At 38.7% G+C, this 14,544-nt stretch overlaps 2 protein-coding genes across 2 annotated transcripts; both read right to left on the bottom strand.

Moving 5' to 3' along the window:
- Positions 1–3,021: 3,021 nt before the first annotated feature.
- On the bottom strand, positions 3,022–4,573 carry LOC126586980 (protein LATE FLOWERING-like). The gene is made up of 2 exons (XM_050251945.1): positions 3,919–4,573; positions 3,022–3,827 (listed from the first exon to the last, which is right to left on the bottom strand). Exon 2 carries the CDS (start codon positions 3,823–3,825, stop codon positions 3,205–3,207), a length of 621 nt encoding a protein of 206 aa, XP_050107902.1. The 5' UTR covers positions 3,826–3,827; positions 3,919–4,573; the 3' UTR covers positions 3,022–3,204.
- A 1,397-nt stretch (positions 4,574–5,970) lies between these two features.
- LOC126586596 (sterol 3-beta-glucosyltransferase UGT80A2-like) lies at positions 5,971–11,600 on the bottom strand. The gene is made up of 14 exons (XM_050251502.1): positions 11,203–11,600; positions 10,766–10,959; positions 10,320–10,559; positions 9,997–10,108; positions 9,692–9,862; positions 9,302–9,365; positions 9,094–9,151; positions 8,811–8,988; positions 8,368–8,498; positions 7,683–7,785; positions 7,475–7,551; positions 7,063–7,110; positions 6,823–6,972; positions 5,971–6,389 (listed from the first exon to the last, which is right to left on the bottom strand). Exons 1-14 carry the CDS (start codon positions 11,363–11,365, stop codon positions 6,222–6,224), a joined length of 1,857 nt encoding a protein of 618 aa, XP_050107459.1. The 5' UTR covers positions 11,366–11,600; the 3' UTR covers positions 5,971–6,221.
- Between the last annotated feature and the right edge of the window lie 2,944 nt (positions 11,601–14,544).

The following is a 14,544-nucleotide window of genomic DNA, read 5'->3' as shown; positions in this document are numbered from 1 at the left end:
AATAGTGAGTGACAACAATTTTCTTAAACAACGCAATCTAAGAGAACAAGATTGCTATACTAGGAGAGAAAGATAAACTCGTCACATTTGCGATTTACATGAGTGCATAAATTTTCTCTAGTAAAATAGGCTCAATCTTAAATCATTTTAAGTCACATAATAAGATAGAGAAACAATAGACTCAAATTTTACATCTAAACTTTTCTACACAGGCCCTTTCAATTTCTCAAGCATAAGCATATGCTTTGACCGAATGACATATATATATGCATGTACATACACAAATATATATTTGGCATTGAAAAATCCATATAAAATGACCACAACTAGTCCCTAATTTGGAGGCAGGATCAAATGTGTGCGCGTACTAAGTTTGTCCTTTTGAGTTTGCATGAGTCGTTGTTGTTCAATGTCATTATTGGCCCACATGGGTTGTGTTATCCATTTGTGATAGATCTCATATTCATAGCTTTCCTTGCACCCAGCTTACAACACATGCCATGTTACTTGATTGTATTTGTTCTGCTGACCTGTGTTTATTTTTCCGCTGGCAAATCCAATTTCTTCTTCGAGTAGTAGTGTTTACACCACTCTAAAACTAAAGGTTTTGACAATATTGTGTGCAGGAAGCCATCTTCAATGCAATACTTGAATTCTTATGTATTTAGGTTCAACAAATAATAGTCTATAACCGTTTAAGTAAAAGTTAAATTTGGGTTTGTTGGTATAGTTTAGCTCGATAGATGCTAGAGATTTTGATATGGACATTTGGGTATTATGGGAACGAAAATGGAAAAATTGAAACTTTTCGGTGCAATTTCGAATATGGTTACATAGCCCTTTTTTTCAAACGATAGATGAAATTTATTAATATTCAATTGCGAGTCAATACATTAGCATCATCAGCGAGGGTGTTAAAAAGCCATAATTGGTTCCCAATCAACCCACATTGATACACTCCTTTCTCTTTAAAATCATAAGCAGCTACCATTCCACCTCCGCCTTCGCATCCATCTCTACCTCCACCATTTCGAATCTATTCTCCACCACGTACCACCTCCGCCTCCGCCATGGTGGAAGACATAAAATTAAAACCTTCCAAGAACGCCACCTGCTACCTTAAAATTCCAGTCCATGAACGCAGCACCCAACCCCAGCCCCCAGAGTTTGACTTCGAGCACCATGCATGTGGGTGCAAAAATTAAGGGCCAAGTAACTAGCCATTTCCCATGCATCCTAAAAATTGGAGAGTGAGGCTAAAATAAAGCAACATGAATCAACCACTACTAAAGAACATGGAGTGAGATAATGGGACTGGGAGCCCAAGCTTTTTATGCCTACAAAGGCCTAGAATCCCACCAGAATGGGGGAGGAAAAAGAAAGAAAGATCAGTTGATCATTTTAAACAAAAACTGACTTGAGCGTCGGAGTGTTTTCTTGCAGGTCCCCCTCCTCCTTCATTGACGGCTAGTGGAGATGGCGTTATGGGCTTCTCAACGTGTTTATAAGATTTATTTGTTGGAGATGGGAGGAGCTGAATTTTTCCGCTCCAACGATGTACCATCACAATTAAGCTTTAAGACATTTTGATCTGGTTCCATGCATCACATATGATCAGGTTCCATGCATCACATATATCCCAGCAGCTTCCATATTCAACTTCACAGCCGTCCCAACAGTCTGCACCATTGCTGCTCGTGTAGCGTCATTAAATTCACTCCACCACTGCATCATCAACTAAACAACAACCTCAAGTTGTGGCCTTGCCCCATAAAATACAAAATCATTTCTAGCCTTCCACAATCTCCACAATCCACACAATCCAAAAACTATCTGCATAAATTCCTCACCTCCTTCACGCTGTGCCTACAGCTTTAATACAACATCCTAACTCAAAACCTATTCTAACTAGGAAGAAGTTGCCATACTAGGTCTAGTGGTATTCCTCTTCACTTATAAGTGAGAGGTCTTAGGTTCAATTCTCGCCAAAGGTGAATTTGAACCACATTATTGCTTGTCCATTGTGAGGCTTAACCCATTTCCTCACTCCTTAGTGTAAATAATATCGTTTGTTCATAAGGAAAAAAAAAAAACTAGAAGTTTGATAAAACAAACTAGGAAGATAGGCCCAAAAAGCAAGTTGTTGATTTTGAAGCCCAATTAGAAAACCTCAAACACCCAAATCTGAAGCCCAAATTATGACATGCAGAAAGCCCAAACTGATTTCCATGGGTGTTCATATGTATCTGGCACAAATAGGAATCAACTTCCTATTCCTTGTGTGAGAAGAAAAACTTTCTAGGAGTAGGAGAATATTGTTCGTGCAGAAGTTAGGATTTTCACTCCTTACAGTCTCAGTTTTGCTGCACAACCTTGTAGAAATCAATACTACGTCAAAATTTTATAGAGACGTACCAACAACTCACAACTAATCGCACCATTGTTATTATCAACCAAACTTACATCTTACTAAATTTACAACATAACATGTGTTATGACAACTAACCTTAGTGGAATTAGAAACAAATTGTCAATTTCATGTACATTCAATTGAACTGAAGGCATAATGCGTATATAGGACACTCGTTTTATCCCTTGTAAATGTAAGTGTTGATGAGTTGTGCCTTCAATTCACCCCATTCATATAAGTTGGGTTTTTTTTTCTTGCTCTAAACAACTCGACTATTTTTGTTCTCTATAAACTTAAGTTGAACTACTGTTTAAACCAAAATATTTTCACGCTAAATTTCTCCTTATGCACACAGCACATTCATGTTCATTTTGTACTTATCAAATTGGATAAACTAAAGAAGAATTAAAAAATTAAATTAAAGTGTGCAGAAAATGTGTATAGAAATCGTTTCTCCTTCTTTCTTCTTAAAAGGGCCAGTTGGTGGCCACGGCAACTCATCCTTTCGGGGGCCGAGAAAACTCACAAGACATTTTAGCCTTTCCTGACCACCAACATGTGATTCACCAGGAGCGGGGAAATTTAAGCTTCAATTGAAGCGAGAGTCAAAATTTGTGGTTAAAATTAAGGGATGCTTTAACAATAAGGTAGGATGCCCATTCTTTCTCATGCAATATATCCCAACTAATCATGTCAAGATAAATTGGCAATTACAATATCTCAAAAATGGAAAGTAAAAGCTAGAGAGAAGCTTATTACCAAAAATGCAACTACACTATTCACCCTCCGTATTTCTACAAATGGAGAGAAAGATCAAGCTTTTGCTCTTTACCCTTACTACCACCACCAATCCCGGAATTGTGATCCCCATTCGCCTTTGATGACTGCTGTGATGAACCTCCTCCACTGAATCCATTGTATCTTACGCTCCTCTGCCAATTCAAGAAACTTTGCTCATCCTCCTCACACTGATAACCGTTCACGTTATTGCTCGACGACAGGCCATTCCCGCCATGGTACATAGAATTTTCAAACTTTGGTGCTCCGTTGGATCCGGAACAGTCTGATGAGAACTGGTTAGGATTTGGAAAGTATCGGAGATTGGCTGCATGAGCAGTTATATAGGGATGCAAGAGGCCTAAATGATGGTTTGGAGCAAAAACCATGTGAGGTTGTGTGTTAGGGGATAGTATGGGGAAGTTCATAGACAAAGCGTAGTTAGAAGCGCGTTTAGCTTTCCTAGCAGCCGTTCTTTCCTTCTTGTGAGCGTTTTGGTGGCCTCCCAAGGCTTGAGAACTGTAAAATTTTCTCGAACAGAAGAGGCACGGAAACAATCTTGCGTTTGCGTCTCTATCTTCTTCTGCATTGCTCTCTTGGTGATCAACTTCCGTGACGCCTTTCTCTTCGTCTCCCATGTCTGCAACGAAAATCAGAACACGAAGGTGAACGAAAATTCGAAAAGACCGAAAACCCAGGTGGGGAAAATTTAGTAATGTTGAGGAATCAACCTTGAGAAAGAGTAGAAGAGCAGAACAAGTGAAGAAATGGTATGAATTGAGAGTTCAGAAGCCAACTTCTCAAAGAGTTGGAAAATGTGGGAGAAGTGTCTTGGCGTTTGGCTTGTTTTCTGATCAAAAGTGTAAAATAAGAGAGTTCAGAAGCCAACTTCTCAAAGAGTTGGAAAATGTGAAGAGTCTCTGAGTATAACTATTAAATAGAGTGCTTGACACAGAGGGCTGTATGGGCTTGGGAACACAAGAGATAAGAGACAGAGAGAGAGAGAGAGAGAGAGAGAGAGAGAGTCTGTAGGAACAAGTGGGGAACTGGCTTTAGCTTTTAAGTCACCCAATCCTTCCACATTGGCCTTGGAGATCACAAACCTGATCATGTAAGCTTTAGCTTCCTCTCACAATCTGACTTCCACTCTCTCTCTCTCTCTCTCTCTCTCTCTCTCTAAAATAATTAGCAACGACTTTCATTATTCTGGGTTTTCTTTGAATTGTAAACTTGGTTAATTACCAAAAATATTGTCAGACGTAAGCAAGTTGGCTAAAGATAAGTGTGCCTAGGTTTTTTTCATATGAATTCGAATTTCTCCCCACATAAATTAGACTAGTTCAAAATATTTCCTTGTCAAAAAATTATGAAATACAATTGTTGAGATAATTAAAGAAGGTAATGCAAACTAAATGATATGTCATCAATAGGAATGAGCACGTTTATCAATGCTTAAGTAATAATCTAATCATCAACTTCTATGTCATTTAATTTACAAAATTTTGTATACAAATTTAGTCTCTAGTATTACCCAATAAAAAACCACTCTATGAATCATGTAGAATAAATATACACTTTTTAGTCTCTTACATGTTTATTAAATTATGTTTGTTAATTCAGTTTGTTTAACCAATCTCATATCCATAAATTAAGATGAGTGTGAGAAACTAAAAAAGGTGTGAAAATCAACTCTTACCATGTATTGTCCCTCTATTTTTAACTCACAAAAAATATAAAATAATAATAAAACGAAATAATTACCAAACAAATTGTCAAGATAAGGAACCACTTCACTTGAGTGGCAGACGGTGGCACATGTATCCTTAGGGTATTGCCCCAATATATCCATTTACAAAATGGCTATCAAAGAGGTCCTTAACTAGTTTGACACTCTAACTTACTTTGATTATTCTCTCTAATTAATTAGCCACTTGACTTTGATTACTCTTTAAGTTTTCTTAAAACTTGTCAACTTGGTTAATTGCCAAAAACAGTCGTCAAGATAAGAAACCGCTCCACTCAAGAGTTGCAGCCTGCACACAGGTTTTGCATTGGGGCAACAGTGTCTTTCCAAATCTGTGGGGGACCTGATTACCTAAAATGTTCCGAGTCTTCGAGCTTCATTTACTCATCCACTTAATCACCCACCTAACTTAATTAGTGCCCATCAAACCACTAAATTATAGATAACTGGGGAAAAAGTAAGTCATTGGTTAACTATAAACAGATGATTAATTAGGGTTGGCAAATGGAATCTCTCTCACTCTCTCTCTCTCTCTCTCTCTCTCTCTCTCTATGCAAATGGGGAAATGGCTTCTTCTTTTCCTCTGCAGCAGCAGCATTAATCATCTGCAAATTTCTATAAATGGAGTGATGGGGCTAACGGCCACTAGTCTCCTCTTCCCCCAACTCCCCACCGCCAATCCACTTCTCATATCTCATCCTCTTTTTTTTTTAAATATATTATTTGCATGCAAATGCAATGCACTGCCCTGCCACATACCACTTGCCCAATTACAAGAACCCAATACTTGCCAATCAGCATGTCTCTGTTTACACGTGGCACCAACCCAGAGGCTCAGAACCCAAACGAAATGATGGTTTTGTAAACTGGAACTGGTGGTTGTGACAGCAAAAACAACAGATTTTCAAGTATGTTATGAGATATTATATAGATTTAAGATTTTTGGCCGTTAGATCTTGGTCGTTGGATGCTAGTCTAATGGCCATACCTCCCTGCTGTATGGCAGAATTTCCGAAGAAACAGAAGGCCCCGGTGAATATTTTTAAGGGGAAACAAGATTTCATATGCAAATTAATGTAAATTTTACAAACTTCAGAACAAATGCCCTTTCTGCCAATGAATGTTGAAAGAACAATATAAACTAATTACAAATTTCATTTTCAAGATCGAGAATTATGAACAAGAGTAGAAAGTAGGGACCTGTGCTTTTCTTTTCTTTGTGAGCACATTCGGGGCGTCTCAGCCCTACGCTGCGGGGAAGAAATAAAAAGACAGAATGGCATCCAGGATTCATGAACAACCGAAACATCTGCTTACAGAGAGAAAACCTGACGGCACTGCTTCTGGCTCGGGGTCAGGTTTCCTGCAGGGAAGATGCTTAAAGAAGGCCTTTACTGCTCCTGTGACGCCATCCTCGTTCTCCATATCCTTGGCAAGTTCGACAGCGCGCTCCTTCACCTGGTATCCACCAAGATAATAAACCTTCTCACCATTTCATGAAGACTTCTTATTAAAACCAAACAACTGACAAAGTAAAAAGTTTGCTTGTGATTTAACTACTACTAAAGTTTTTGAAGTTCTTTATATGCCCCACTGGAACCTCTAAAATAGAAACACCGATAATACAACAACAACAAAGCCTTTTCCCACTAAGTGGGGTCGGCTAGAAACACCGATAATAGTATAATATTTTTTTCTTTTTAATCAAAACCTTTTCTGAACACAGCTAGATTGGGAATTTTTGGCATGCATCCGACAACAAATTCTAGATTTGCAAACTTGCATATCGAATCTCGCCACTCATGTAGCATTTTACATGCCTTCAAATGTATATAGTCAGTTCTAAAACTTCCAACTTTTCTCAGAGAAAAAAGAAAAAGAAAAAGATTACCTTGGGATCAAGCATGAAATTTATTGCATCAACCAACTTGGGAAGTGAGAACTGATCAACTGCAATGGGTGCAGGGCCCACTCCTCTGGCATGTACTCGCTCTCCCCAGAAAGGTTGGTCTCCAAAGAACGGAACAATCGTCGTTGGACACTAAAATAGAAACACAATACACATTTAGGCAAATGATAAATCACATGAACTGAAAGTATTCAACCATAAGATAGGTTATAAAACAATTACTGCAGCTTTGAGACCAGCAGCTGTTGTTCCAGCACCTCCGTGATGCACCTGAAGGCAGACAAAAAACCATAAGAACAGTTTAAAATCTAAAACTACCCTAAAGCATGTCGAGAAACAAACACTTGCAGACTGGAAATATTAAGAAATCGTTGAATGAAATTTTAGAAGTAACAAGTAACCATCCTAATAACTTCACATACACTTGCCCATCAGAAATTATTCTCCTATAGTCTCCTATAGATCACAAAATCAATGGTGATGTTCCTTCTTCATCCGACAAAAACAATTGCCATCCTTATCCAACCACAATAATAGACCCGACTACATGGTGGTGTTCCTTGTTCTGTTTCCCCTTTAGCTTTTCCGTTTAAAACTACAGATGAAAGCCCAAAACAAAGGTGTTCATTCTCACCACAGCCTTGCATTGTAGAAACAGCCAATCATGAGGGCAGTTGTCCAATAAGTATATGAAGTCCTTTGGTTCGGCCACTGAGGAGGCGAAATCATGTGAAATAAATCAGTGTATTCCAAAAGGTCAGCTAAATAGGGAAAAAGGAGAATAATACAAAGCTCCTAACAACAATGAAATCATACTAAGCTTGTGGGAAATGGAAACTTACATTCCCCAAGGCCACCCCATCCTTTGTTAATGATACCCCGCTGCCCCGTCTTTTCCAATGCTTCCACGATTATTTGGGTCATCTTTTGGGGCTCTTGAACAGGCTGACACAAAGCGGTGGACTCTGGTCATGGAAGCTGCATATGTATGCATGCATGCAGGTATGTGTGTAATTGCAAATGCGTGTTTGTCAACTTGTGTGTATGCACGCATCCATGCATGTACAAATTGTAAGTGTGTCTGTGACTCTGTGTTAAGCAGTAAAAGGTTGTCTCTGAAGAGCACCATTCTTTTATCCATGAGATGGTGAATAACTTTGGTCGTCTAACTAACCAGATCCATTCTTTTAGCTTGCAGTAGACTAACAACAGTAGAAATCTCAATTCTGTACTAAGTGGTTAATCAAAGATCACTTCATGATTATACAACATAACCATAAACTCAAACTGACTTAGAACGACATTGCATTCTCCATATACAAGATCTAGGTTTTCAAGTGAATAAAAGGTGACCTGAGCAAGTCAATCATTCTATCATTGATGATAATTATGGAGGCCATCCTCAAGATTGGATGAAACTCAAACAAGTCCCAAGGTTGCTCAAGTATGCTACTATATAGGAAATCTTGCAGAGATATAAATAGGTATATATTCACGAGTAATGATTGAATAAATAACAAAACTCACTAAGCTACCGAAGCCAATATATATAGGCTTGTCACCAGCCTCAAGCCACTTCACAAGTGCTTCTGGAGGTTCATAATTTGATGCAAGATCAAGGAAGCAAAACCCCACCACATCAATCTTAGGTCCCCAATCTGCAAACCAAGTATTATTAAGTAAGGACTGACATACATTGGCTTACTTTGCCAAGATTCATACCTTATTAAGCAAGAATGTTCCATAATAAAAAAAAAAAATAGAAAAAAAAAAATAGAGGTACGCCAGTAAATGGAATCCGATAATACTCTACTAGACAGCACTGTCCACATTATTGGCACTCAGCCTACAGCCACAGTTCTGTTGAACTTACAAGCTTCTCAAAACAATCCTACCTTGTTCACCTGAGGGACTCCAAATGGTTATAAATGGAAGAATCAAAACATGCAATTAAAATATAACTAAAGTACCTTTTGGTTTAGGAACAAGATGGGGGCTCCATATATATCCATATGGTACATCAGAATCATAGCCTTGCGAACCACTTAAATATGTGACAGGTCTTAGTTTCAATTTTTTCTTGCGAACATCATTAATCATGTCCCGTATACCAAGCCAGATTAAGGAGTCAACAATTTGGTACGATAGCTGAAAATTTGCATAGCACAAAAAGTTAGAACTAATTATAAATCAGGAAGTGAAAGATATAAAATGTTAAACAAATAAATAAAGGTTAAAATTCAGAGGACTTACCCTATATCCAGTTGTTTGCTTGACACGGGACAAAGGATGTGGAAACTCGCTAGTTGGCCTGGTAGGAAAAGGTAAAACATATAAAATGCATACTTAAACTTTAAACACTGTCAATGATGATGACAAAACATTGAAAAAGGCAGAAACCCAAACTCCAAAGCAATTGAGGCAGCATACAATAAGATTCCATTACCCAAACAAGACTTACGTCCATGGCATCGTGAAAAATACATGAATAGGAACTTTTAGTGCCTCTGCCACATGAGTATGCCCTATAAAAGCATTTGTGAGATTAGTAGTAAACAAAGCAATACAAGTGTAAGTGGAAATACTTTTTGCGAAATACGATAATGTGCAGTATCTTAGCGAAGTTTAACTACTTCAGAAGAATCAGAACCCACAAACTTTTCAAAGGGGGGAAAAGAACATTGTTTTAATACAAAGTTACAAAAGTTGGAAAAATTATTTCAACCAAATATCCTACCCTCCATTTCCCAAACGCAGAGAGAACTATTGTCACAAAAAACCAAACCTATTTCACCATAAAAATATAAAATTTAAAGTTTCTACTCAAAACCATGAAGTGTTGAGAGCTAACCATATGCTGGGGGATTTGCAATTATTGCATCCGCTTTAAAGGGAATACCAGAATCCATATCAGGCTCTTTGCAAGCAGAAAATAAGGAGTATATAATGTCCTTCAACTGACTACGTTGAATAGGAATCTCAGAAGGCCCTGATGGCAGGAAGCCTTTATTCTTAACCATATCTGCTCCAAAGACATTTAAGTAAACTAGTTATACGGAAATTAATGGTGTAATCCATATAAAACTTTAACAAACATTTTAAATTGATCACTCAAGGTGACTAAACAAATCAGTATAATGTCATTTTGGTACATACAACCAGCAAGGACTTTTGGATCACCGCCTAAAGGGTAAAACTCCAAACCAGCAGTCAAGACAAACTCTTTGAAATTTGAATGAGTAGCTAGTCTTACACGATGACCATAATCCTGCAACAAAAATAGTTTCGTCAACAGACTTCAACATATGGTTTTGACCGTCTTCTATTAGCAATAAATTCTAAAACAAAAATCAAATCTTTATAATAAGATCATAAGGAGTTTATAGAATTTAACCATGCTATCACAATGGTCACCGTTTTCGACAATTAATTTCAAAAAGGAGAAAAAACTTATAAGTCTTGAATATGTGAGTGAGAACCTGCAAACGTTTGCCAATTGCAATGAATGGCTGCACATCTCCACGTGTTCCAACAATAAGCATTACTATTTGCATTGGTGGTATGTCTTGAAGATCTTCTGTATCAAGAGTTTCATCATCAGCTCCAGTAGGAGCAGTTCTGCACCTATCTCCAAGATACTGAGGTTCAACATCGGCTGGAACTTCAAATTCTACGGTTCCATCATCTTTCACCGTAGCTATTCTATTTAACAGCTTAAGCTGCAATTGAAACTTTGAGTTATAAAACAAAACCCGGATAGCCTTTTACTGTTTAGTGCATCACCTTTTACACATCAACTTGTTTTTGGTCAATATTTTACACATCATATTTTGAGACCATCCATGATGCACCTAACATTCGAAAATCTTAAGGCTCCAATAAAATGATACAAGGAACAAAAGAGATATCATCTTTGCTACCATACCTTCTGGTGCACCGAAATATTGTCGTCAAAAATCTTTGCAGCATCTTTGGACAACCTGTTCTGATGTCTGGTACTGTCGGTCTTTGATCTTTCCAACTTAACCGGAACAGAATTCGATTCTCGTCTCTCAATGTTCGATGATATCTCCGCCGGCGGCAATGTGTTCCCTTTAGACAAGCTCCCGCCAGAAATTCCTGAATTGCGTGAAATCCGATTTCATCACTGTAAAATCTTACTTAATGTGAATGTAAATTGGACTCCAAAATCTCAATTACCTAAATTATAGCATTTCTTGTTTAAGATTAAGTAAATACATAAAATTGGTACTTGCCTCTGCACTACAGTACCGAGAAGAAACGCAATTGAAACACAAATGAATTTTCTTGTATTTTCTCAGCAAACAAACAGATTATAATTTCCGAGTAAAACCGACAAACCTGTAGAGCTACCAACACCATGGCCTCCGCCCACCCCGTCCACCGATTTCTCCAATTCTACGCTATTGCCGCTGCTTCCGCCGCCAGTTGCAGCCTCGATTCTCATTGCAACTTCCCCTGAACTCCCGGAAGAGTTCCGGCGCTTCTCCAGGGGCTCCTCCATGACCGCCACCGATTCCGAGGTGCAGTCCAAGCGGCGTGACTCGTTACGATCCAGATCCGACGAAGCTCAAGGGAAAAGTGAGTGTAAAAAGAGAGTGGCGTAGGGCGTGTTTGGATGGCGAGAAAGTTTTAGAAAGATACGAAAGCGAGAATCTTGCGGTGGTGTCGTTCCGGAGGGAGAGAAAAAGGGCTGGCGAGAAAAGCACGTTCGGGAAAGTGGTGGGTGGGGGAGGTAGTGCTTGTAATCGCTGTGTAATTCATTGAGTACGGGACACGTACGCACAACTGTTTGGATGACCTGTAATTTTCACTGCCGCGCTGTTTTTTTTCCGACAAACATTGGATTAAACAAAGCCATTTTACGCTTCTTTTACTGCTGCTAATTACAAAATTACAATCAGTAAAACTGAAAAGTTACCGACCTAGTTTGATAACTTGCAGACCACGACTTACTCTTTTTACTGGACAGTTACTGAACACGCTAAAGTATGTCCGTCTTACGTTGATAATATAATTCATTCCCTCCCAACTTCAAATGCCTTATTTCCCCGCATTCAGTGAAGAGGACTTCAACATCTCTTCAAGGAATCACATCCTTAACTTATCTAACCATTGTGTGGCATTTGTAGATAACCCCAATAACAAGTTGAGGCAATTTGGAAATTTTCTGACATGATTAGCTTCTCATTAATTTTACAGAGTGGAGCCCAAACTGACTATCAATGACTTAATAGAAGTAAAACAATATGAACATGAGTCAACAGAAGACTTCATGATGAGATTTAAGAAGATAGGATGAGATGTTAATTCCCTATAAACCATTGGCAACTCATTACAATTGCTCAGAAGGCTTTAAGGTTACCCTTAATAAATAAGTTTCTGATGTGCAATTTAATGAGAAACAAGAACTAGTGATTGTTACCACCATGTATGACATACTGTTTGTTGAATAACAACAACTTAAGCATTCATCAAAACCTCCCCCATTCTTCAAAACAAAGTGTCGATCCATCATGTGGAGTTTGAAGACATAAAGCAAGAAGATGGCCTTGAAAGCTTAGGAGGAGGAGAAGAGATGTGTGCCATTCAAACCATTGGTAGTTAAGAAATTGATCAAACCAGTCAAGGATCAGAAAGTAGCGATGAATGATGGGGGTTTTATGCCTATGAAACTACCAAAATTTCAATCATATTCATTTGAGCTCACCAAAGCTGCAGATATCTATGGAGAACTGGTGAAAGCTAAGGTGATCTTGCTCGATTCTACAAAGAAATTCCCTAAGTCTAAAGAAATCAAAAGCAAGAAGTATTGCAAAAATCACTACACCTTCAACCACTCTATCACCAACTTTGTATAGTTTAGAGACTGGATTCAGGACACGGTTGCCAAGGGGATACTGTTGCTAGAAAAGCCACAAACAGTAATGATGATTGATGTTGACCCTTTTCCTGAGGCTCAATTCACATGATGAACTTGAATTAGTCTGAGAGAAGCAAGAGGAAGTTCACCCTAGACATAGGGGAAGAAAAGAAAGAAGGAACATAAAGAAGTGGGGGCAACGAAAGGTTGCCCAAGCGACCTAAGGCTGTTTTAATTAAAGAAGTTGTCATTTGTAGTAAGTGCTGTGTGAGTGTGAGCTGGAGATCCCAACTCCTGGAGCCATAATTGACCATTAGTTGGTAAAAAATGATGATAAGCTAATGAATGATGCCTTGAAGCCTTATGCCAAAGCATTTGGGCCCCACAACCCAAGAGAAAAAAGAATGACGTATTGTTAGGAGTTAATCATGGCTTGTGGAAGCCCTAAAGATTAGAAACCACTAACCTTCATTTAAAGGGAGAACTGAAAGATAGTTTCAATTCACAATCGATTAGTAAGAATTCTAATTGCTCATTGTCGCGCTAATTAGAAACTAATGGATCGTATACTATGTAAGGTAGAGATTGAAAAATATAACGGAGTTGAGTAAGAACAATTAAATAGTTTAATTGTTATGGCTAGAATTAATTAATACGTTAATTAATCAAACGAATTAATTTAAGCTTTGTGACCCAATGGGCTTTGAACCATCAAGCCCATTAATAAGTTGGATGACAACTTAAAACTTAAAGGACCCAAAGGCTCAATGAAACTACAAGGCCGGCTATAGAGAGGGTATGAGTTTTTCTCTTGTTAGTACCATATTATATTGGGCCTCGTTACTTGGGCTTGCAGAAATTGAGCCCATGATCTATGTAAAAGGGGACGAGCCCTTAGTCTGTAAAAGGGACTTCTCACCCTCACAATCAAGGGGGCTCACATCCCCTAAACAGAGGCCTCATCCTCACCACAGTCCCTGCTCTTTAACTCTCTCTCTCTTCTCTAGGGGACTCCGCCTCACACTTGTAACCCATACATACAATTAGAGAGAAATACAATTAATATCAGTGTGGACGTAGCCCAAACATTAGGGTGAACCACGATACATCTTGTGTTCTTTACTTTCTTGCAGATTCACGGTTGGATTTACGTTGTTCCAAGACCTTCGGTTTTGTGCATCAACATTTGACGCCGCCTGTGGGAATCGACACAAAAAACTATATTGGTTCTCTTTCATTTTTTCACCTCCGCTGTGAATCTGCAAAATCACAAAAACCCAGAAAACCTTCGCAGACTCCCTCTTTACTGAAAATCTCTCCAAATAAACACTTCACCAAGTCTGCCATCACTTTATACAAAAAGCCAGAGCAATTACTTATCCAATAGGTTATTGAAGAAGATGAACTCTCAAAGCGTCAAACACATATCAGAGTGTTTTATCATTCCACACCATGTCTCAGAGGAATCACAGCAGCCATTGTACTTGGCACCCACTAACCTCGCCATGCTCTCTGTCCACTATATCCAGAAAGGCCTCCCCTTTGAGAAACCTCTGGAAGCCATGGATCGCTGCCATAAGGCGGAGTTCGTCAATTCTCTTTTGGACAAGCTCAAGCACTCTCTTTCCCTTGCCCTTATTCATTTTTACCCTATCGCCGGCCGCTTCGCGACGAAGAAAGAAGAAAACCCACCTCTGTATTTGGTTTATGTAGACTGCAGTAACAGCCCCGGAGCCAGTCGTTTTTTTTATCACGACAAACTGTTAACCACAAACAGCGCCCTCCACCACCTACTTCTTCAACGATCCCACCGATCCGAC

Source organism: Malus sylvestris, chromosome 10, assembly GCF_916048215.2.
Source record: "Malus sylvestris chromosome 10, drMalSylv7.2, whole genome shotgun sequence".
Taxonomy (NCBI): domain Eukaryota; kingdom Viridiplantae; phylum Streptophyta; class Magnoliopsida; order Rosales; family Rosaceae; genus Malus; species Malus sylvestris.
Note: the sequence above shows the minus strand (reverse complement) of the source record. Positions and strands in the feature narration are given on the sequence as shown.

What these genes read in the sequence shown, in the direction of transcription:
- LOC126586980 (XM_050251945.1), bottom strand. Translation starts at nt 3,825, where the DNA reads ATGGGAGACGAAGAGAAAGGCGTCACGGAAGTTGATCACCAAGAGAGC.
- LOC126586596 (XM_050251502.1), bottom strand. Translation starts at nt 11,365, where the DNA reads ATGGAGGAGCCCCTGGAGAAGCGCCGGAACTCTTCCGGGAGTTCAGGG. An exon ending in TTTTTCACGATGCCATGGAC is followed by an intron (nt 9,152 to 9,301) that starts GTAAGTCTTGTT and finishes TTTTCCTACCAG; the next exon opens with GCCAACTAGCGAGTTTCCAC. An exon ending in TTCTACAATGCAAGGCTGTG is followed by an intron (nt 7,111 to 7,474) that starts GTGAGAATGAAC and finishes GTCTGCCTTCAG; the next exon opens with GTGCATCACGGAGGTGCTGG.